We start from the raw sequence: 21,010 nt of genomic DNA, 5'->3' as shown, positions 1-21,010 counted from the left end.
AGAGCTTCATAACACAGTCATGAAAACTATAATGCACAATTCGACGTTAGGCTCGATCGGATATGTGACTATGCAATGCATTCGAATGCGAATCATGAAGTATTATAATAGCATGTATGCGAATGAGTCATGAAATCGTAAACACATATCGAGACAGTGGGTATCGTACCGAGACAAAGTAGTATGAACATTACTTCTCACCAAAAACAGACACCGTAATCGTGTATAGATGCTACGAGAACACAAGAGGCGCCATCGTCCATGGAATCATGAGATTTCTAATCATAAATAGGAAGGGGTAAGATCTTGTCGGACTGCAGGGCTCATTTACATCAGCTCTAGCCCTTTCCAACGAAGATGAAAAGTAAGTGCAAGCTGAACTCACGTTGAACAAGAAGTTGTTGGCGAGATCTTCAGCTTCAAGGAAACGGTTGGGGTATATGACTACGAGGTGAAGCCAGTCAGCATCGCTCCAATGACATACCACATTGGTCGCTGTTCCATCCCCCTCAGATGTTATCGGCGTCCCACCAGCTCAATTTCGAAGCGACGTGTGTGCCATTGCTGCATTCAATGCGCAAGGCGTCTCCACAATTCGAATTGTCAAGACCAGACCACCTGCGACTCACCAAGATGACCCCTGACTTCCGAGAGAAGCTCTTCCATCTCCTCTCTCTCCCACTCTGCCCACGCCTCATCTGGTGCACTGGGTTTCTTCTCTCCTCCATTCCCGCCACCATTCCCGAACGTACTTCTCGTCTGGGATACTGGCGATCCTGCTCCTTTCTGTCCCTGACCCTTTTCGCCTCCACCTCCATGTCCGTTGGGCAGATGGACGTCTTTCGGTTTCCCATCCACCACATCACTCTCTTTCGTTTCCGAGTGTCCGTGACCATGTCCATGTACGCTGCCATGTGAGTGTGCACCTTTACCAGGGACAGAACCACCGCCATCCCCACCTCCACCATCACCAACTTGACCACCTCCACTACCACCTCCGCCAGAGCCGTGAGTACCAGGTCCGTCGTGCGTGACTTTGACAGGCTCGTCGTGGCCTGGTGCAGCGACGTCTTCGGGGTGTTTGTTGAACTTTTCGGCGTGGTTCGCAAAGGCTTTGTATTGTGCCCATGACGTGACCAAGTCGTCGGGCTGTGAGAAGGGCGTAGATATCAGCTTTGCCCACAAAGACAGTATGAGTCAACTCACCATGCATCTGAACACCTTTCGGAAGATCTCGGTCTATTGAGGGGAATTGAAGTCAGCGTTCATTCTCAGAGTCCTTGCTCTGCGGACCCGGATCTATCGAGCACTCCAATCCCGTCGACCTCGCTCCGGCTCGCGCAGCGTTGACGGCTCATCCCCACGAACCATCTTATCAATTGGCCGCAGCTCTTTTGGCTTCCCAGAGAACACCCCGTTCACCAAAGCAATTACCGATCAGATACGCCACGTTCACTCACGTTATGTACCGCCACTGCAACCCACATATCCTTCCAGAACCTCTCATCGAGCGGATCATGGAACCTATTCGGGTTAATCTTCGGTGTCGGTGTTGGCATGTTCCACGCCGAAACCTGCACTTTCGCATGTAAATGCTTCCTCAATGTCTTTCTCGCTGCCACCGCTGCCGATTCTTCCTTTGCACCCGAACGTTCCGTATCTTTCGTTGGGAGCTGATCTTTATCTGGAGGTGCATTCGCTGGGACACCGTACAGTTCTTTGTCGCCTGGATTACCGGAGATACTTGGTGCACCTGATTTCTTCGCAGAGGGATCTTTATCCGTTATCAGGGTATCCTTCTTCGCTTCGCCGGGTACTTGAGCTTCTTCAGGTTCGTGTCCTTCTTCGATATCTTCTCCTCTTCTAGCCTGTCTAGCGCCAGTATCGCCACCTCCACCCTCTGTACTTCCACCACCGGTCCCACTCTCTTCCTCTTCGAGAACGTCGAATAACGGTTTCCCATTCGCATGTTCCGCGCTAGGTCTTCGTTCGTAGATCGTTTTCTCTTCAAGTGTAGGCACCATACTGCTCGCGAAACCAGCAGCTTGTCTACCCTCCAGGTCGAAATCTTCTCGTTCAGACTCGTCACCGTTCTCGACAACTTTGTGGGCGATGGTATTGCCGCCTGCGACTCGGGTGATGGGGTAGATGACCTTGTCGGCGGCCATCTTGATGTTCGAGATGGCGTTCTCGGACATTCCCTTGGTGACTACGGAGAAGGTTGATTAGCATGGTCTATGACCGATTGAAGCAAGGTCTAGATAGAAACAGATGGCGAGCGAGATTCGCAACGATTAAAGCAAAGACACGCTGGATATGCGTGAAGAAGCCGCACACAGAGGTGCAATGATCCCGCAACAAGACAAGCACACCAGATGAAGGAGTGTAGTCATGACGGAATTGAACAGAAATGAAAACAACCTGGAAGCGGGGAAACAGGCAGAATGACCACTCACTACCTGACATTCCCGTATGCACCGTCTCCATCAATCTCGCCTTTGGTGCTCTCTTCTTGATCTTGGTCACACCCGCTCTCGTCTCATCATCTCCTTGCTGCTCATGATCTGGGTCCCAAGTCTCCACTTCATCCGATTGCGCCACCGGTTCTCGTGACATGAGTTGATCTTCGTCGATCGAGTCGACGTCTACGCCGACGTGTTCGCGCATGAGTCGGACTCGAAGAGTGTGGGCGAAACGACCGACTTTGAATGGTTGTCCGGCCATCGTACTGAGCCATCGTATCGGATTGGTGGACAAGAAGTGGTAGCAAGGGATAGAAAAGGAGAATAGAGATGTTAGCTCGTCCTAATGAACAGCGTACGACGAGAATAGCTCACCCGTCAATCATATCTGTGTCACGAATGACAGCCAACAACTCCGAATCTCGATCACCACGCTGACTTCTCTCATTGATGTTCGCCGATCCACACAGGACAAGACCTATTTATGCGTCTGTCAGCTACTAGGCAACATCTTCGGCTGATCTGTAGCTCACGATCATCGACAATCATCGTCTTTCCATGGATGTAGACTTGTTCCGTCGTCAACACGCCTGACTTGAACTTTGCCCATCCTCGCAATGAGAAGAAGGTGATGTAGTCGTCAGGCTATTCAGATGTGTTTCGATCAGCTCAGAGTTTCTGACTGATGAGAAATTGAAGAGCTGGACTCACGTCGATACCTTCCTTCCTCAGTCTGGAGAAGATACTGTGTGTCCCTCTCGAGATCGTCCTGTTCTGACACTCCAAGATCAATCTGACCGAACTCGCTTCTCCCGAATCGATGGGGTACGTGTAACCCGGTAAGAGTGGGATGACAATACACGCTCTCCAATCAGTTCCCTCTTTGTGAGCTCGGATAATTCGTTCGACGAGAGCGTCACCGATCTGGTTCTCGATCTTGACTCCGTCAACGATGGTGGAGGTGATGAAGAATTGGTTCTCGATGTAGACGAAATGTTCAGACATCTCGATGGCTAAGTGGATACAACTATTAGCTCATGTCAAGTTGGCGTGTATAGCCCGGTGCTATTTTAGACTAGAAAACGTCACAGTAGGAGGATCGAAGTAAGGCTCATGGTGAAGAAGATTGTAATGGAGGAGAACACTGAGCAGCATTCTCCCCTAGCATGTCCTCGAGACCAGTTGACAGCACCGAATGAGGGATGAGGGTTAAGGCTATCGGAAGAGGGAAGAGCACTCACACTTGCAATAGGCATTCTGGATAGAATGCTCGATCTTCGTCAAAGTACCCATCGACCACGGTCCAACACTCCTACAAATTTGGACCTCACAAGTCCCTTGCAGCTTCAACTCTTGCAGATCATGCTCTGTAAAGTCGGCAGCTGGGAGAAGGAACGGCATTTGTCGCTTGTGATTCTTGGTTCGAATGAGGAGATTCCATCTTTGGACAAAGTGTCGACATAGGTCACGAGCGGGTTGTCCGACGATCTGAAGACCGACATCGTGCCTAAGAACAAAGGCGACTGGGTTAGCGTTCGAGATCTGAAAATCCGAAATCAGTAACCCACCAAGGCATTCTTGGGACTTTGGTTCGATCAAACATGTCTTCGAAAGGCTTGTCGAGATTCGAGTATTCCATCACTCGCTCGTTGGAGTAATCTTTCCCTCGCCACACAGGTCCATCAGGACCGTCGTTTGCAGTATGATCATCGTCCGTCAAGATGTGTTGTGATGTATCCCATCGACCGTAGCATCTGTAGACTCGTCAGCTGACCGGAATACTACGACGGGGTACCGAGCAGCTGACTCACAGATCCAGTCCTCCCATGAAAGCGATGGTCTCGTCGATGACACAGAGTTTCTCGTGCTATATTGTCAGCCTGAGTCACAGTTCCGGCAAACTCACGTGTGACCAGTAGAACGTTCCTGTTTGGAAATGTGATGGTGATCTTTGAACCATAATGTTTGGATGTAAACCTGTCAAGGTCTTCTTCGTGTACGAGCTGTCCACGGGAGTTGTCTTGTCGGACACCTCATTGCTGTTCGTGCCATTGTAAGCCTAGCTACTTGCAAATTGCTGATACAGAACTCACTAGATGATGAGGAAGATCTTGACACCGTCTTCCGCCTTTCGCTTAAGCAGGTTATCCAGTCGATATCGCTCATCTCCAGGTCGACGCAAATATAGTTCCGGTGACACCCACCAATCGTGGATATAGATCCGATCCTTGGCCATGTTGATCGCTCTACTGAGATTCCAGAAGTAATCTCGCTGTTCAAAGTGCGGCTGCTTCAGCTTTTACATCCGAGATAACTCAAGCTCAACTTACGCCATCTACAAGCCATTGAGCAGCGACGTTTACTCGCAGGGGAGCGAACGAATCGAATCGATTTCGCTTGGTCCAGATACATTGCGCTGCGATTCGCTCCATCGACACGATGAATTGATGCATTTGTCGCTGCGATCACGTACCTGTCAGCTCTGATCTTACCCAGACGGAGGGATCAAGCGTAAACGAGGAGCTTACTGCATTCTTCGCCATGAGTTTCAGTCTCCTCTGCGAGTTGTTGATGTAGAAGGTATGCTGGGAAGCATGGTGTTCTCCTTCGTCGTGCATGTTTTGCGCTTTCGATCCCTTTCCTTCGCCCGAGGCAATGATTAGCTCCCTGTTGAACGGGTTCTCGGTGTCAATACCGTTTGGGTTGTCTCCCTCTGCGTTGTCGATGTCTCCGTCTCCTCTTATGTGTTTAATATGGCTGTTGTTGGTGAGCATGTGCATTCCTGTTCGATAGGCTCGTTTCGGTCTTTCGATGGTGAAGTCGGAATCGATCAGGAACACTTCGTAGAAGTCGGTCTGGAAGATGAGTTGCACAAATCAGCTGAACCCTCGCGATCGACGGAGTTGAGTTAGCTGCATTCATCAGACTCACCGTTTCCGGACCATCCGTCGCAACAAAGTACGTGTCCCTGACCACGAACCATTTCGGTTTTCTGCTGGCGGCCCAACTCATCGGTGTGAGACCAGGTTGGTTCGCACGTCTCGAAGCGTTAGATCCAGGGATCTTGAGGAATCCAGCTTTTCCTTGGAAGCCACCTCGAGGAGCGAGTGCGAGAGTGAGAGCGGATAATTCGAAGAATTTACATAGTCTGTTTGACTCTGGTCGGAAGATCTACGGTGGGAAGAGTCAGTCTCATGGGGGTCGTTTCGTGGAGAGGGCAATATCGTATCACATGTGAGAGTCAAGCAAGAGATACTCACGACAGCACGGATCAACTCCACCAGATACTGCTGCAGAGCATCTCTACTAGCCTGCGCATACTCCGCTTTTCCAACAGGTTTCTGCTTCTCCTTGTCCTTCGCCTGATTTCCACCCAACTTGTTCAGATACGGGATCGACATCTTAGGGAAGTCTGGGATCTCAACTCGTCGAGATGTACGAAGACCGGCGACGGAAGTACCAAAGTTGGCAGCTTTGTAGTGAGCGTGGAGGGAGAGGAAATCTCGAAGTTCTCGGTAGATCACCTGGAAGCGAGTCAGTCTCCACACCAGAAGAGGCGCAGCGGAAGGTAAGAGTTATGAGGGGAAGACTTGAGTGCTAGGGGGAACAGGTATACAATCAGGAAGTCAAACTCACCCATTTGACCGCACCATCGCCATACTCGCATTCCAACTTGAACATCTCCTTTCCTGTTTCTCTCCCTTGCCTGATGCCCACACTGTCTCCCACTCTGAACCTCAAGTTTCCCAGTAGAACAGGCACAGCTCTATGTCCATCTTCATCTCTATCCAGCCATGTCTTCATCATCATGACGGGTAACAGACCCGCGAAGAGCTCAGTGGTAACCGGTACTGAGGCGATAGCTGTGGGTGCCAAGGCTGAGACTTTACCTGGTCCAGGAGCGTGAGGTCCGTTCGCCTTAGACGACGGAAGGACTCTGGATCGTAGCATTGACCACCGTTTCTGAGCCGCTTCGGTCGGTGTACCGGGTGTCGATTCTTCGGCCTCTGATTCACCTGTCTCGCCACCTCCTGCTCTGTCGTCCCTAAAACTGCTAAATCGATTGACCTTTTGTCTGCTCTTGGATTGTGACGAAGACGATTGCTTCATTGTCATTGCAGATCTCCAAGTACCTTCGCCGAGAGTATCGCCCATCCCTCTTTCATACTCTTCCAGATCGTTGCTACTTCGACTGGCGGAGAAGGTGGAATGTTGTCGAGAGCCATGGGGAGTTTCGCCAGGTGGGTATTCGCCTTCGCCATCTGCGGTGACCTTCAGGATGGGACCGCGCTTGACGCCGTCGACGGTGGACTCTCGCTGCTGGTGATACTGCGGTATGGTCAGCAAACGGGTAATGCCAGTAATCGATGACACGGTGCTAGCAATAGGCCAGGAAGAAGAAAAGGAAAGCGACACTAGAAAGGTCATAGCGCTAGGAAAGAGAGGAACGCCGAACTCACGTGTATATGAGATATTCTAGGATCTAGCACTATATCGTTTCTAGGCCCAGGTGACTCTTCATCCTTGACGGCTGGCATACCTTCCGGTCTTCTTCCCAACTCATCGGTTCTCTGCCTTTCCCTCGAAGAATCTCTTCTATCAACCTTTTCCTCAGGATCTATCTTCCTTCCTCTATCCACGTTGAGTTGCTCTTCGTGTCTTACATGCCCATTGGCCTGTGATTTGTCTCTCGGAGGTGATGCTTGCTTCGGTTGATGAGTCTCATCTTCCTCCTTCTCTTCTGAAGGTGAACCTTCTGGTGAATCTGTGATCTGATGACCGTCTTCGATGAACCGTTCATGTCCACCAGGTCCTTTCCCTTCTGGTCCTTCTTGCTCATTTTCTCTTTGCGTATTTGTTCTACCATCGTCTGAACCATCGGCATCTGAGGGTATACTACTGGACGAAGATTGTCTCTTCTTGTTCTTCTTCTCGTTCTTCTCCTTCCATTCCTCCGTATTCCGTTTCAAACCAGTCGAAGGTAAGCCTTTACTTGGTCCTGTATCCTCATTCGCGCCATTTAACGCATCAGCCTGAGAACCTGGCCCTTCTTTCTTTGTGAGATTGTGAACGAGGTCGGCGAATCCACCTCCGCCTATACCGGGCATCTTCGGTTCGGAGGCTTAAGCGGGGGTGTTGAGATGGCGGTCGCGTGAGATTCCTGTCGACGATGATGAGGATGGATATCTCACAGAAGGAAAAGATTGTATCGTCCTCGTAGGGAGTGGGAGGAGGAACGACGGAGGTGAGAAGGATGAGAATTGTGTACAACCTGTGCAATTCGAGACCAGAATGAACAATCAAGTGTAAGATGAAAGGAAGACCGAGTTTATGTTTTTGTTGCAAGTTGAGTAAAAACAGTGCAACGTGACAATTGCAAGCGCCGTTTGCGTCATCAAATCTTTTGTGTTACCCTATAGTGTCCGGACTACTGCTATAACCGTTAGTCGCTATTAGACATATGTATCTCAAGCGGGTCCAGACTTGATGGTATGCCGTATACATACTGCGCAGTAGTGCGGGCTGAAATGTAAGGGTGAGTTTGAAACGAGCGATGCACAGACGACTTTGAATGAATGAGGGCAAGCCCGCAAACAACTGATCAACAAACCTTACCTGTGGCTGGTGACTACCTCAATGGCATGCCTTCTTCTGGTGTAAAGTATTCCTTCACTTTGCTGTATATGCTATTCTCAATACTCTGCGACACAGCTCGTTCCCTCTACTCCATCTTCGTTGAGCCATAGCATGCACAATGTCCTGTACATGCCTTCAAGTGAGAAGACCAAGATATGCACGATCACTGTTACGTAACTGACACGCCACGTGTACTAGCTTCTGTTTTCAGGGTTTTTGGCTTGATAAATGTCTTGAAGCGTCGTGGCCAACTGGTAACTTGAGGTAACTTTACGCGCCTCCGATACACACTTGCACTTCAACTCCAGTTACAACAATTAGATATCATTCCTTCTCGTTCTTGTTTCTCTCTTGATTGCGATAACCTCTCTGTATCACTCCATATACCCACAGACATGCCTCGTCTTAGGGTATCGAGGACGAACTTTGCCCTGGCGATTGTGGCACTGCTCTTCATATCATTTTTCCTATTGTCCGAACCTTCCTACGATCTCGACTTTGATGATAATTTGGACGCATCCGAACGAGGTAGTTCACCACTCGACACAGTGCGATCACACCACAAAGCGATCAATCAGTGGCTGTCGCAAAGCGATCCAAGTGTCCCTCGTGGATTGCAATACACCAACGATGGACTGGTTAGAGGTTGGGACAGTGTGCACCAGCTGTTGAAGAAGGGAGGTTTGAAGAAGAAGGATAAGAACAGGTTGAAGAGGGTCACAGAGACGCATCCTATTATCGAGCTCATGGAGCAAGGGAAGAAACGATGGGATGAGTTGTTAGAAAGGTGAGCTCATACACTGTTATACAAGCCGACCTTGTCTGATAATGTAATCAGACAATCGAAAACGCTTCCTCAAGCTGTTTCAGAGTACACACGGCGGTATGGCCGAGCTCCACCCAAGGGATTCGAGGAATGGTGGCAGTTCTGCAAGCGAAATAAAGTGAAGATCGTGGACGATGTGAGTGTATGTCTATAAGAACTTAGCTGATGGGCAGTACGATCAAATCAACCGAGATATTGAGCCCTACTTTGCTTTATCACCGGAAACATTTAGGAAGAGGGTCGATGCGTTACCGGAAACGAAACACACTGCGTGAGCTGTTTATACGACAAGCACCACACCTCATACTGATGATCAACAGCCAAATAACCCTCTCCCCCACTGCCGCATCCTCCCTCTATGGCGAGAGGAAAATCTCTGCTCGACCTAGACTCCTGTTCTCGCTCCTCGAACCTATTGCTCAACACCTCCCCGCCGACGTCACCTTCACAATGTCAGACCACGATCTGGGGTCTTGGATCCTCGGAGATGATCAGAAGCAGGCAGCTTTGGCAGCAGTGAGGGAAGGACGGTATCTCAGCGAGGCGGATCTCAAGCCGTTCGAGAAGAGAGAAGGAAGACAGCCTGTGAAGGGATTGGTTTCAGCTTGTCCCGAGGGCAGTCCAGGATGGAACAGGGGTGTGGCGAAGAGGGACGGATTGACCTTGGAAAAACCTGCGCCAGGTGAGTTTGTTAAACTTCTGATCAAGCTGACAGCCAGAAACCACCTTCATCTACGATCCTCTGGAAACCTACGACTTCTGCTACAACCCTGATTTGATCGACCAACACGGCGCGCTCTCCTTCGACTTTGCAAGGGATACCATGCTCCGACCTATCTTCCAACTCTCCAAATTTGTCCAAAATCCGGAATTCCTTACCACTCCCCTCGAAGCTTATGAGAATCACACCTCTCCGTCCGCGCAAAAGAAGTTTGTACCTTGGGAAGAGAAGTCGATTAGCAAGCTGTTCTGGAGAGGAAGTACGACGGGTGATTCATACTCGAAGAGGAGCAATTCCGATTATACCTGGCACCAAAGTCATCGACCGCGACTTGCGCTCATGACTCAAGCGACAGAAGGACATCGCGATGTCTGGGTGAGGAGATGGAACGCGTGGGAAAAGGAGAGCTGGGGGATCGCGAAGCTGAACGAGGCGTATATGGACATTGGGTTGACGGGTGGACCTCATCAATGTAAGAAGGAGGATGGAACGTGTGATGAGATGGCAGCGGAGATTCATTTCAAGGATAGGGTGCAGCCTGAGCAGGCAGCCAAGTACAAGTGTGAGTAGCTGGCATATCTATACATCAAACTTCAGCTAACGATTCTCCAGACGTCTTTGACATCGACGGTAACGGCTGGTCATCCCGATTCCACCGTCTCATCATGTCCGGAAGTGTCGTCGTGAAGGCGACAATTTACCCTGAGTGGTTGTCCGACTGGATGACGCCGTGGGTGCACTATATTGTGAGTAGAGGCTTATCTCGTTAAATTCATGCGGCTACTCTTTCGTCTGTGTATGATTTATCGCACTGCTGATAACTGCACCCCTCACAGCCATGCAAAATCGACTACTCGGATCTGTACGACATCATGTCTTTCTTTGCCGGTCCTCCAGATGGTCGAACGGGCGGACACGACGAGCTGGCGAAGCAGATCTCTGAACAGGGGAAGAAGTTTGGAGAAGAGCATTGGAGATGGGAAGACATGCAGGCGTACATGTTTAGATTGCTGCTAGAGTGAGTGGCGTTTGGCCGAGGCAAGCAGGACAAAGCTGACATCTGAAGTTGTCTCGCTCAGGTATTCTCGACTTCTTGCGGATGATCGTGAAGAGTGGAGTTACCAAAAGACATATACTTAGAGTTCTGATATCGATTGGGTTTCTTGTTAATACAAAGCATATTTCATCTTAGTCTCATAGCATTTAGAATGGTACATAGGGGTTTTTTGCTAGATACAATCATGCAGTTGTTCATTTTTGGTCGAGATGGCGTCTTCATTTTGGTGTTTGGCTCCGAGATCTATCTCTCCCGTGTTCTTCGCTTCAGCCGTTCCTCGCCAGCTGAAAGTTTGGTATGCTGGGCTGGGCCCAGGGACCGACTACCGCTGCAGAGAAGAGATATCTTCTGTGTGGCGTGACCAGGTGAACAGATCTCATCGTTAGCCATCGAGCTCGGAGGTGGAAAGGAGTCGGAGGAGTCGGCGTACTCCCCTTCCTTCTTCTTTATCTTCGCAACCAGTCGTTCTAATCACTCGCAATATCACGACATCGCTCATTTATCATCTTTTTATCTGTTCGACTTCACCATGATTGGTCAGATACTTTGTCTTGGCAGACCTTCCCCCCCGGATGGAGCACCAATGGTCCACCTTTCGGACGAAATGCTCTGCCTGCTGTATGAGTATATCGATCTCCGATGATCCTTCCTTGCTTTCGGCCAATCCGCGGTACTCTTACTGATCAAGCGGGTTCACTTGGTGTCGTAATCGCCTTACTACCCCTGTCTCTAGAGAAGCTAGTGTTATTGATTTACTATCTTTACCAATGGTGATCACATCATTATGTCTCATCTTTGTCGACGATAAAGTTATGACTAAGCTATTATCAACTTGGAACGAGCTCCTCGCCCACTAACTAAATAGCTGAAGGGCAGAATAATCGTTCCTGACTTCGCAAAAGATACTCAGACTGACATCGACTACTAGGCTATTGATGAGAGTGCTTAGATTAGTTTGGTGATATGTCGCCATCGGTTCCCGCGCGTATCGATTTTTGACATATTTCGGTCCAGAGGAGTAGATTCGGGCTCATTATTCTACTGGACAAGTGCATATAAAGTGCAGTAGGAAAATGTCTTCGGACTTACCTCTTGCTAATCCTATACCTAACCATTAACCAAGGCAGCGACCCATCAAGATGAGCGAAACGAGACATCATAACAACGAAAAGGGCTCACCTCAACATGCCTCGGCATACGTTCTCGGTAACGGCGCAGCGAGTCTGGGAGTAGCTCCTGAAATACCTATCATAGATACGTATGTCGAGTCAAAAAGGACTTGGAAGTCGTATATCTGGTCGAGTGAGTACAACTTGTTCATCGAGCCGGACTGACGAGACGCCACGCTGACTGCTGTTAATTGTGTTAAGCTCTCGATGTACCGAGGGAGGAGGCGGTCTTCCTGACCAAGCTCGACCTCACCCTCATCTCATCCGCTGCATTGGGTGTCATGATTCGATATCTTGACCAGTGAGTATCTGGCCATATTGTCTCTTGCTGCTGCTTGTTCACCGTGGAATTACCAAGAACAATTGTACTGATGATATCTCCCCGCTCAGAGTGAACATCACCAACGCTTTCAGTGAGTATTGCCTTGCTCGATCATGGCCAGCCGTCATTGAGCTAAGCTAACTTGTCAATCCTCTCCAGACAGTGGAATGAAGGAAGACCTCCAGCTGTACGGCAACGAGCTCAACTTTGCCAACGCTCTCTGGTCAGCAGCCTACGTATTCGGTCAAATTCCTTCCAACTTGATCTTGACCCGTGTCAACGCTCCGAGGTATATCGCATTTCTAGAACTCGCTTGGACAATCTTCACTTTTGGAACTTCTGGTGTCAAGACGACCAACCAGCTTTACGCTGTCAGGTTCTTGTGAGTAGATTGCTACATGCCAGATGGTACCATGAAGGCTGAGATTGCTTCTTCCGCAACCAGTGTCGGTCTCTTTGAAGCTGGTCATTTCCCTGCGGTCATGTATGTCTGTTCGAGTTATTACAAGCCTCACGAACTGGCCCGACGTAACTCCCTTATTCAAATCTTCGTATCGGTCGGTCCTCTCTTCTCTGGTTTCTTGATGTGAGTGGCGATGTTAACACGGCAACAAAGATCGCGTGTTTCTTATAAGGATGAGGCTGATCCGATGCGTCGCACTCACAGGGCAGCTGTCTTTGCAGGTCTCGATGGAAGTGCCGGATGGCCAGGATGGAGATGGATGTATGTCGTCTGTGGATGTATCTCCCTGCCATGTGCGGTGTGGACTTTCTTCGCCATGCCTCAATTGCCCGCTAGAGCAAAGGCCAATTGGTATGTCGTCCTCAGTAATTGTGTGCATCGAATAAAGCTAACTCATATCTCCAGGATTTTCACTGAGAAAGAGGTGCAGCTGGCGCGAGCGCGAATGCCTACCGAAGCTAAGCTTTACACCGGTTTGTTCAAGTGGGAGGACATCAAACGATGGCACAAGACGTGGCACGTTTACCTTTGTAAGCTCTCGTCTCATTGCCTATAATGGTTATTCATCTAACATACTGTTCGTAGTCCCCGCATATTTCCTCTTCGCAGGTCAGATTGGTCAAGCTGGTGCTTCCAGTAAGTAAATCTCATCTACAAGTACGACCAGAGCTGATCCCTTTTTCTACTAGTGATCTTCTGGGTCAAATCGTACAATGTACCAAAGAAACCACCCGTCTTCTCCGTCGCCGAGATCAACATCATCCCTCTCGGCATCAACATCATCACTATCTTCGGAGCGCTTACCTCATCATGGATCTCTGACGCTCTTCCTGGCTCAGCGAGATGGCCTTCGATGGTGTTTGCTGCGCTTGTGGGAATTATTATCCCTGCCGCGCTTGGTGCTACTCCTGTTCATCCGCCCAACAAGGGTACCAGATGGGCTTTGTTTTGTGAGCTATTTTCTTTCTTGTTGAATTTGAAGAGCCCAGCTGATACCGCGAACAGACTTGACTGCCCTGTCCAGTACAGCTGCAGGTGTTTGTTGGACCTTTGTGAACGAGACTAGTCGACATGATCCCGAGAAGCGAGCCTATGTCTCAGCAATGGTGTGTTCTCTTCGCCGCTGTAATCTGAGATCGGTCGCTGACCGCTTCTATGTGCCTTACAGATGAACGCCTTCGCATACATCTTCACCGCCTGGATTCCCATCTTCACTTTCCCTACGAAGAAACAACCCTTTGTGAACAAGGGAATGTTCGCCACTTCCGGTTTTGCGGCTGCTGCGCTGATCACGGCTTTGACAATCGGGTATATGGACCATCGAGACAAGCTTAGGGCGAAGCGATTGGGCGAAGTTCAAGAAGTAAGGGCGAGAGCGGACTCAGAGGGAAGCGGTAGTGAGGTGGAATCACCGGGTGTCGTGGATGAGAAGCGTCTTCAATAGGAGCGTCAATCGGCATGTACTTCGATAGGTTAGGTTAATATTCGTTGAGTGACTCGCTGCGGAGTAGTTTGGGCTATATTTATATGAGTGTATACAGCGCAAGTCATATGCAATCTTGCCGCTTTCTACGTAAGCTCAGTCCCGTTCGGTCTTGTCTGTTCTTCGGCGCAGAATCGTGTTGTCAGCAGAGGTCTTTACTTTGTGAACATGCCAAGTGCCGGTCTGCTCATTATTGACTGATCCTCATGACTAAACCAGATCGTATGAGTTGCGGTTGATTTCGATTTGATGATATCCGGGTTGACCTGCGACTTGCTTGAGAATCTACCTCACGCCAGCGCCATGCATGTGCTATGTGTCTCAGATCATCCTGCCATTGGACAAGTCTACGTCAGAAGAAGCACAAGTGAATCGAAGCTCATGTGTTTCAGGGGTAAATGTAAGTAAGGTAATAATTCTGTTGGAACCGGATTCTCGGATTTGATTTGAAATAGATCATTTAGCGGAGACACCGATTTGAGATCACCTTATCCTCACGCCATCGACCAACGTGAGTTTCTGTTTGAATATTATCATGTTCATCATCGGGCCTGTGATTGGGACAAGTTATGACTTCTGGCTTACGATACAGTAATATTATGCATCGTATTATACTTTCTTGTTCATTGAGCGAAGCGACTGCGATGGAATCTGATCCTAGCTCAAGTACCGCTGGAGGTGCAGCAACGGGTTCAAAGATAACCCGGAATAGACCTTTCTTATCTTGTACAGAGTGTGTACGGAGGTAAGTGACGCAACGAGCACTCACATTCGGGCCAGAGAATGCAGTTCGCGGTTCTTATGTTGATGTCGCCCCTCGTGTCGTAGAAAAGTGAAATGTGATCGAACACAACCATGTACTGCTTGTAAAACACGTAACAAACCCGAGGGATGTCAATTTCCTCCTACGCCCGAGAGGTCGTGAGTTGGATGACAGAATTGACTTGGTTCCAAATTCGTACCGGATGCTGACTAAGGTCAACAATCCACAGACACGGACGACGATCGATCAGTTCTCGACCTTCTGGATCACTACAATCGACGACACCGGAAATCCTGCAGACTCCGAACGGCAGGAAACGACAACGAGTAAGCTCTTCGGCCAATGCGGCTGGTGCGAAGCACGGACCAATATCATCTCCTGCACCAACCACTCGTCAAAGCCCGGTCAAGAGTCCGCCCAGACGCGGACGCGTGGAGAGGGATCAAACGGGTACCACGACCTGGTATATCAGCTCGACACAGGAACATGATGCTCAACATACCGAGCCGGCTGTCCAGGATATGGAAGATTATCTGAGTTCGTTCATCCTGTCTGTCTGAATCTCGACCGACAGTCCCACTGATGTCTGAATCAGCCGCCGGAGCGATGTCTGCGAAATGGAACCTGGCGCAAACCCAGACGGAAGCTATCCTCGAAGCCGAACAAGAACTAGAGGAATCCTCACGCGATCAAGGCAGCCCATCATCACGACATCATCTCTCCTGCGCTGCTGTATCCGCCGAGACCATCAAACGAATCACATCGCAGAGTTGTGAGCCGAGTCATCGAACAATCTTCAAAGAGGTTTTGGCAACATTACCGATAAGGAGAGAAACGATACATTATCTCGTGGCGAGGTATTTCTCGCATGTCGCTTGGCACTGGCACAGTATGTCCATAATTACTTCTGCTTGGCAAGGGGGTGAAAATACTGAAAAAAGAACATAGTCCTGCATCGACCTTCATTCATTCAAGAATACGACGCTTTCTCATTACTCTGCGAACGGGGCCAAAGTGCCCAAGTCGATCCATTATGGCTAGCGTCCCTCTTTGCGGTGAGCCCACCTGCAGACACAAAGAAGTGGGTTTTGTGTCTTTTCTGACACTTCTGACCTTGCAGATACTCTGCCTCGCTGCGAACTCTTTTGACGAGGTGGACGCGCTCACCAACGAATTTGTACGAACAGAAGAGCTAATCGAAATGCCGTCCCTTTTCTATCGGGCAGCGTGTAGCTCTCTGGAGTGCGGAGACTGGTTAGGCAAAGCTCGGATACGTTCTGTGCAGGTGAGTCGGTTCATCCGTAATTTATTGCACTTTCTAGACGGAGTGTTCTGAACATCGATGTCACAGGCCCTCGGACTGATCGAATCACATCTATTATTCAACGCTTCACCTGATTGCGTCGGTCGATTAGGCAAACATTCCATCTGTGCTATCAGACTATGTCAGGAGCTTGGAATACACACTCTGTCGGATGACCCGACAAAGATGCCGCCTTATGATCCGGCACTCCCATCGCAACCCTCATTACTCAGACGCGAGCTGCATTTGAGGTTATTCTATAATGTTCTCACCCTGGATCTGCTACAGCATCGACACCGCCCATCGATGTCACTGAGCGATGGTGAGTGTTCCCTAAGATACGGTGGGAGAGCTGCTCACTGACTTCATTTTTGACTTAGTTACGTGCGGTCTACCAGAGAACTTTGACGACGATCACCTCGATCTATACAGCGAAGAAATGCTCAAACCCGCTGCCACCCTCACCGACACTGCTTTCGATGTGAGTAGACGCTGCGTTGTATCTCTGCTGACCGTCCAGATCTTACGATTCGAGACTGCCCGAATGCAACGTGAGTGGCTTGAAGTGGTTCGTCGAGACACCGTGCCAAAAGATGAAGTGATTCTGGACCTTGACAAGCGAATGATGTGAGTGAGAGAGTATCTCTGATCGTCGTCGTAGCGCAAGCCTGAATTCAATCTGAGACTCTTGTTCAGCGCTTTGCATCGACGATACATGTTGGAGTCGCAGCATTTGTCCGAAAGCCGTCAGAAAATGTGGTCCCGTCTGATTGCGGTGTATAACCTTCATGTCCGGCGACTGCGATTCATCAGGCCTTGTGAGTGGACAGCTTACGCAGTCGCACATGCGAAGATATAGCTGACTCTCACCACAGTCATGCGTCCGCAAGATCATAGCACGTCTCAAGAACGATTGCATTACGCTTTGCATACTGCAGCGAGAAGTCTGATCTCGGCTGGGCTAGAGTTACATCGTTCCGGGGCGCCTCTTGTACGGGGAAGGTAGGTCTCACTGAGCTATCAGAAAGACTATCTAGTGAGCGCTGACACGGACACAGCTTCTTCCTTCTGCATCTGCAATCGGCAGTGGTCGTCCTCGTCCAAGACATGTGGTTTCACCAGGGAACAGCCGAAGCGCGACTTGACGACGAACTCATCTTCAACGTACTTTTGTGTTTTGAACAGTATACAAAATCGATCCGACCACAGATTCAGCGTGCTGCGAGAATAGGATCGAGGACCATCAAGCTCTTGATCGATACTGTACATGATCGGCGTATGTTTGCTGGATCCAACGAAAGGTGAGTTGGAAATGCGATTCTGTGCACAGTCGAGATCTCATCTTCTTTGCTTTGCTGCTTGAAGCTTCGTATACGCACTAAAACGGATCAGTAACACGGTCAAGAAAGATGAGCGGCGGGACGTCCGTCTTGTCAATGGCCGATCTGGGAACGGAACAACACACAGTCCCAAAAGAACAGGGGACGTTGGCAACGGTTCGGGGAACGAATCATCGATATCGGGTGATCCAGATTTGGATGCTTGGATATTTTCATTCATGAACATTTCAGCGGAGGCGTGAGTGGTATTTTAACTTCTTCACAAGCCAAAAGAAAAAGGTCCCTAAAGTACGGATCAAAACGGATGCAGGGAGCTACAATCATGGCCGCAGTGGTTGGCGCCTGCCGGTGAATCCTCCCTGTCAACTCGATAAGACCTGACATTGCTGCATAATGGATGGGTTCCATCGGCCGGCCCACTTGCTTCGGTTGTATCATTTTCAACATGTTGTTATGCATCAGATGTCGCAATTCAATTGATATCGGGTCCACCATATTTTATATCTCAACGGGGATAAGAACTATTGGCAATTGGATTGCGTGCGTTCAGTTATCCTCCAGAACAATAACAATCTGTCTTATCCCCGGATAACCAACCAACCAACCAACCCTTTTCGATTTGTGTTTAACCGACTACATTATCATCAGTTCGACTAAAAAAAGAAAAGGTCACTGTTATTGCTTTATTCATCAAGTCTTACATAGCTCACAATGCCCAAGCCTGAGATCGAATTCAGAGATACCAACGACACCCCTTGGGAGCGTAAAGAGGGTTTCGCACAGCAGATTCTCGCTCATGAGTGAGTGTACTATCACCCAAATCAAGTTGCCGAGATCGAATCGGTCGAGAGACTGATTGATCATTCGGATTGTAGTCCGGAAACAGGGGATACGACAAAGATTGTCTCGCGAGATCCAGGACATGAGCAATTCGGTCCTGCTCAAGTTCACGCAGATTTCTGGTACGTTGATGCATCATACTGCATTCCGTGCTCCTGAAGCCGACCGAAGCGACTGAAGCTGAGACTGTGTCTGTCTTCGGTGTTGTAGGGAGGAAGTTTATATCCTGTCAGGATCAATTTACGATAAAGCTTTGAAGCAGTGAGTGTTGTACCCGACATCTGAGAGGTCTGCTTCTCACATTTTCACTGACTCATCGGGTCGATGCGCGTGTAGATGGTTTCGAGTTGGACAATATTGTTGTCGACCACCTGGCATGGTGAGTGATTGCACTGATTATAACCGTACCTGGCATCCTAAGAGATGACTGCTCGCTGACCCATCTAACATATCAGATTCACGGCCCATACATTTCATGTCCCAACGAGTGAGTGAATGGCATCGTACACCTCCATTGGCATGCTGATGGACATATGCAGAGGAGTCAAGATGTTTGTGAATGTGCGATATGTGAGAAAGTCGGACTTGCCGGACAATTCATGATAATCGGACCCGCCTATAGCTCTACTTGTATGAACATATGCATACCTTGGTCACGAAGTAAACGATCTGGTGTAGCTATGCTTTATCTTGACACGATCACCCCCGCGCTGCAATGGTGATTATCATACAAACACCTGATCAAGCAAATACATCTTGTACAACTTTGTTCAATCATTTCGTGACAGGGATGGGTTTTCCAGCGAGTGGCGTGATACGTATCATATGTCTTCTCTTTCCCGGCAAGGTATCCAGTGTCGCTGTGTGCTGAGCCCTGCGCTGATCCCATACGATGACCGTTCCCTCTGAGTATCCACCATCAGTCAACGATGCTTCAGGCGTCCGATTTACTTGAAGATAACAACTCACCCTCCCACTTGACCCTAGCTTGGAAATCTGCTCCCCGAGCGATGTACGCGAATAGCCATTCCAATAGTCCCTTTGATTCTTCCGTCTTCATACCTTGGATTGAAGTAGTGAACACTTCGTTGATGAACAGGACCTTGTCTCCTGTAACCTGACACAAGCCATATCTCAGCGATAGTCATCCAGATGAAAAATTCCATTGAGCTTACTGGATGTTGCGTCACAAGTGGATGAGGGGTGTTCACCGCTTCACGTCTCAGTGCCCCTCCACTGCTTTCATCAGCTAGGTCTTGAAATGGATGGAACTCACTCTTCCTTTGCTTTCTTTGTCAAGGCCGTACTTGAGTGAATGGCATACAGTCCTATTAACATGTTCTTGAATGTGTCCGAAAGATGATTGAAGGCTTGCATTGAATCAGACATGATTGTGTCCCCTCCGGTCCAGCCCTAATTCTGCTATCAGCACTAGACCAATACTTTTCAGTATACTGTTCGCCTCACTTGGTTCTCAAGCACGCCGAAGAAAGTTACTCCAGGCGGTTGTCGCTCGTGCGTCTGATCCGCATGCCAATTGATTCCAGATACGCGGTTCCCCCAGTAGTTTCTGGTATAGATCAGCGATGTACCTTAAGGGTCGGAACTTACATTCTTCTCACGTCTGCTGCTGACTGGTAGATCACCGCGATCTCTGTTTCGGTCGCAGGTCGCGGTTGAACAGGATGCTTGTGCAGGGGACCGAAGTGTCTGAATCACAGATGAATACGCACGAACGGTCAACATCAAGGTCGCGTGTCAAATCGACTCAGGCTCACCTAGCAATGTCTAGCTGCTTCTTGAATCCTGCGTCTTTCCAATTCTGTCCTCTGAACACTGCAAACCCCCTCTGCGCTACCAAGAGACCCAACTCGTCCAATCCTGCCGGGGTCAGATCGGTCAATTGAACGTCTGATAGTTCTGTTCCGAAAAGAGGTGTGACGGGTCGAGAGATGGTTTTGCCGCCTAGCAAGTTGGGGAAAGTGGGATCGGCGCGTAAAGCAGGATCAGCATGCTCGAACGGCTCGTGTCTACACATGACGACGTTAGTGATTTGCGCTTCACGGAAGAGCTTTTATCAGACGCACTCTGGGAAATATTCATCTGTCATCGTTGGCATGTACGCAGGGTACAGAGGCTCATCAGGCTCAAATGGCGCTGCTTCGACAGTCATGATGGGCTGGGGATTGAGGGCTGGAGAACGAGTTGGTAGACGTTTGGACAATTGTGACGGCCAATGACTCGGCGTTGTGAGCATGAGCTGGCGGCTAGATGCTTATATTCAACTTTTATGCTTGTCACAGACTTTGATCACCGGTCGACAGGCACTGGGTACGGAATCACGACCAAAGGCGTCACCTCGGGTATAAAGATTACGCTTATCCCCGGATTCCCTCATCCGATAGTTATTGTCCGGGATCGCTTCACTGAGCCCTCTGTTTTTTTTTCGGTCAATCTTAACGGTTCGGGTGAGAAATGTTGACGTGCTCAGGTGAAAGAGAAGATCGACAAAGATACTTTGCATGTTCTTTTGAATATAAAGAGATTAGCCACTGCGCATTGACATGACTCCCATCACCAAAACATCCTCCAGCTTCTCCGGGTTCACTGGCAAACCACTACTA

The 21,010-nt window shown here is 49.2% G+C and overlaps 6 protein-coding genes across 6 annotated transcripts; 4 read left to right on the top strand and 2 right to left on the bottom strand.

Annotated features, from left to right (window-relative positions):
- Positions 1-278: 278 nt before the first annotated feature.
- Positions 279-7,570, bottom strand: CI109_102726 (uncharacterized protein; the record flags this gene model as incomplete). Its single annotated transcript, XM_065967191.1, has 20 exons — positions 279-314; positions 386-444; positions 630-1,149; positions 1,207-1,239; positions 1,461-2,209; positions 2,457-2,728; positions 2,838-2,940; positions 2,996-3,107; positions 3,174-3,475; positions 3,704-3,969; positions 4,031-4,216; positions 4,274-4,323; positions 4,369-4,501; positions 4,556-4,734; positions 4,793-4,921; positions 4,991-5,317; positions 5,394-5,633; positions 5,723-5,986; positions 6,099-6,791; positions 6,923-7,570. The coding sequence occupies 20 exons, from the start codon at positions 7,568-7,570 to the stop codon at positions 279-281; spliced, it is 5,301 nt and encodes a 1,766-aa protein (XP_065823263.1).
- Positions 7,571-8,494: 924 nt separating this feature from the next.
- CI109_102725 (uncharacterized protein) lies at positions 8,495-10,786 on the top strand (the record flags this gene model as incomplete). Its single annotated transcript, XM_065967190.1, has 8 exons — positions 8,495-8,886; positions 8,938-9,061; positions 9,162-9,196; positions 9,246-9,562; positions 9,645-10,208; positions 10,259-10,392; positions 10,483-10,664; positions 10,726-10,786. The coding sequence occupies 8 exons, from the start codon at positions 8,495-8,497 to the stop codon at positions 10,784-10,786; spliced, it is 1,809 nt and encodes a 602-aa protein (XP_065823262.1).
- A 1,056-nt stretch (positions 10,787-11,842) lies between these two features.
- On the top strand, positions 11,843-14,101 carry CI109_102724 (uncharacterized protein; the record flags this gene model as incomplete). The annotated part of the gene is made up of 11 exons (XM_032006098.1): positions 11,843-12,005; positions 12,074-12,173; positions 12,263-12,285; positions 12,354-12,576; positions 12,640-12,780; positions 12,862-13,008; positions 13,063-13,187; positions 13,243-13,293; positions 13,347-13,607; positions 13,663-13,763; positions 13,826-14,101. 11 exons carry the CDS (start codon positions 11,843-11,845, stop codon positions 14,099-14,101), a joined length of 1,611 nt encoding a protein of 536 aa, XP_031859679.1.
- A 683-nt stretch (positions 14,102-14,784) lies between these two features.
- On the top strand, positions 14,785-17,788 carry CI109_102723 (uncharacterized protein; the record flags this gene model as incomplete). The annotated part of the gene is made up of 12 exons (XM_065967189.1): positions 14,785-14,885; positions 14,969-15,061; positions 15,133-15,440; positions 15,499-15,792; positions 15,852-15,958; positions 16,024-16,188; positions 16,255-16,528; positions 16,587-16,833; positions 16,903-17,024; positions 17,082-17,208; positions 17,265-17,507; positions 17,572-17,788. 12 exons carry the CDS (start codon positions 14,785-14,787, stop codon positions 17,786-17,788), a joined length of 2,298 nt encoding a protein of 765 aa, XP_065823261.1.
- A 469-nt stretch (positions 17,789-18,257) lies between these two features.
- CI109_102722 (uncharacterized protein) lies at positions 18,258-18,989 on the top strand (the record flags this gene model as incomplete). The annotated part of the gene is made up of 6 exons (XM_032006100.1): positions 18,258-18,346; positions 18,422-18,508; positions 18,597-18,647; positions 18,723-18,765; positions 18,842-18,873; positions 18,926-18,989. The coding sequence occupies 6 exons, from the start codon at positions 18,258-18,260 to the stop codon at positions 18,987-18,989; spliced, it is 366 nt and encodes a 121-aa protein (XP_031859681.1).
- A 171-nt stretch (positions 18,990-19,160) lies between these two features.
- CI109_102721 (uncharacterized protein) lies at positions 19,161-20,559 on the bottom strand (the record flags this gene model as incomplete). Its single annotated transcript, XM_065967188.1, has 8 exons — positions 19,161-19,291; positions 19,356-19,503; positions 19,562-19,622; positions 19,711-19,799; positions 19,854-19,956; positions 19,998-20,096; positions 20,165-20,416; positions 20,474-20,559. The coding sequence occupies 8 exons, from the start codon at positions 20,557-20,559 to the stop codon at positions 19,161-19,163; spliced, it is 969 nt and encodes a 322-aa protein (XP_065823260.1).
- Positions 20,560-21,010: the final 451 nt, after the last annotated feature.

This window comes from Kwoniella shandongensis, chromosome 5, assembly GCF_008629635.2.
Source record: "Kwoniella shandongensis chromosome 5, complete sequence".
NCBI lineage: Eukaryota > Fungi > Basidiomycota > Tremellomycetes > Tremellales > Cryptococcaceae > Kwoniella > Kwoniella shandongensis.
The sequence above is the reverse complement of the archived record's forward strand: the minus strand, read 5'-3'. Positions and strand labels throughout refer to the sequence as shown.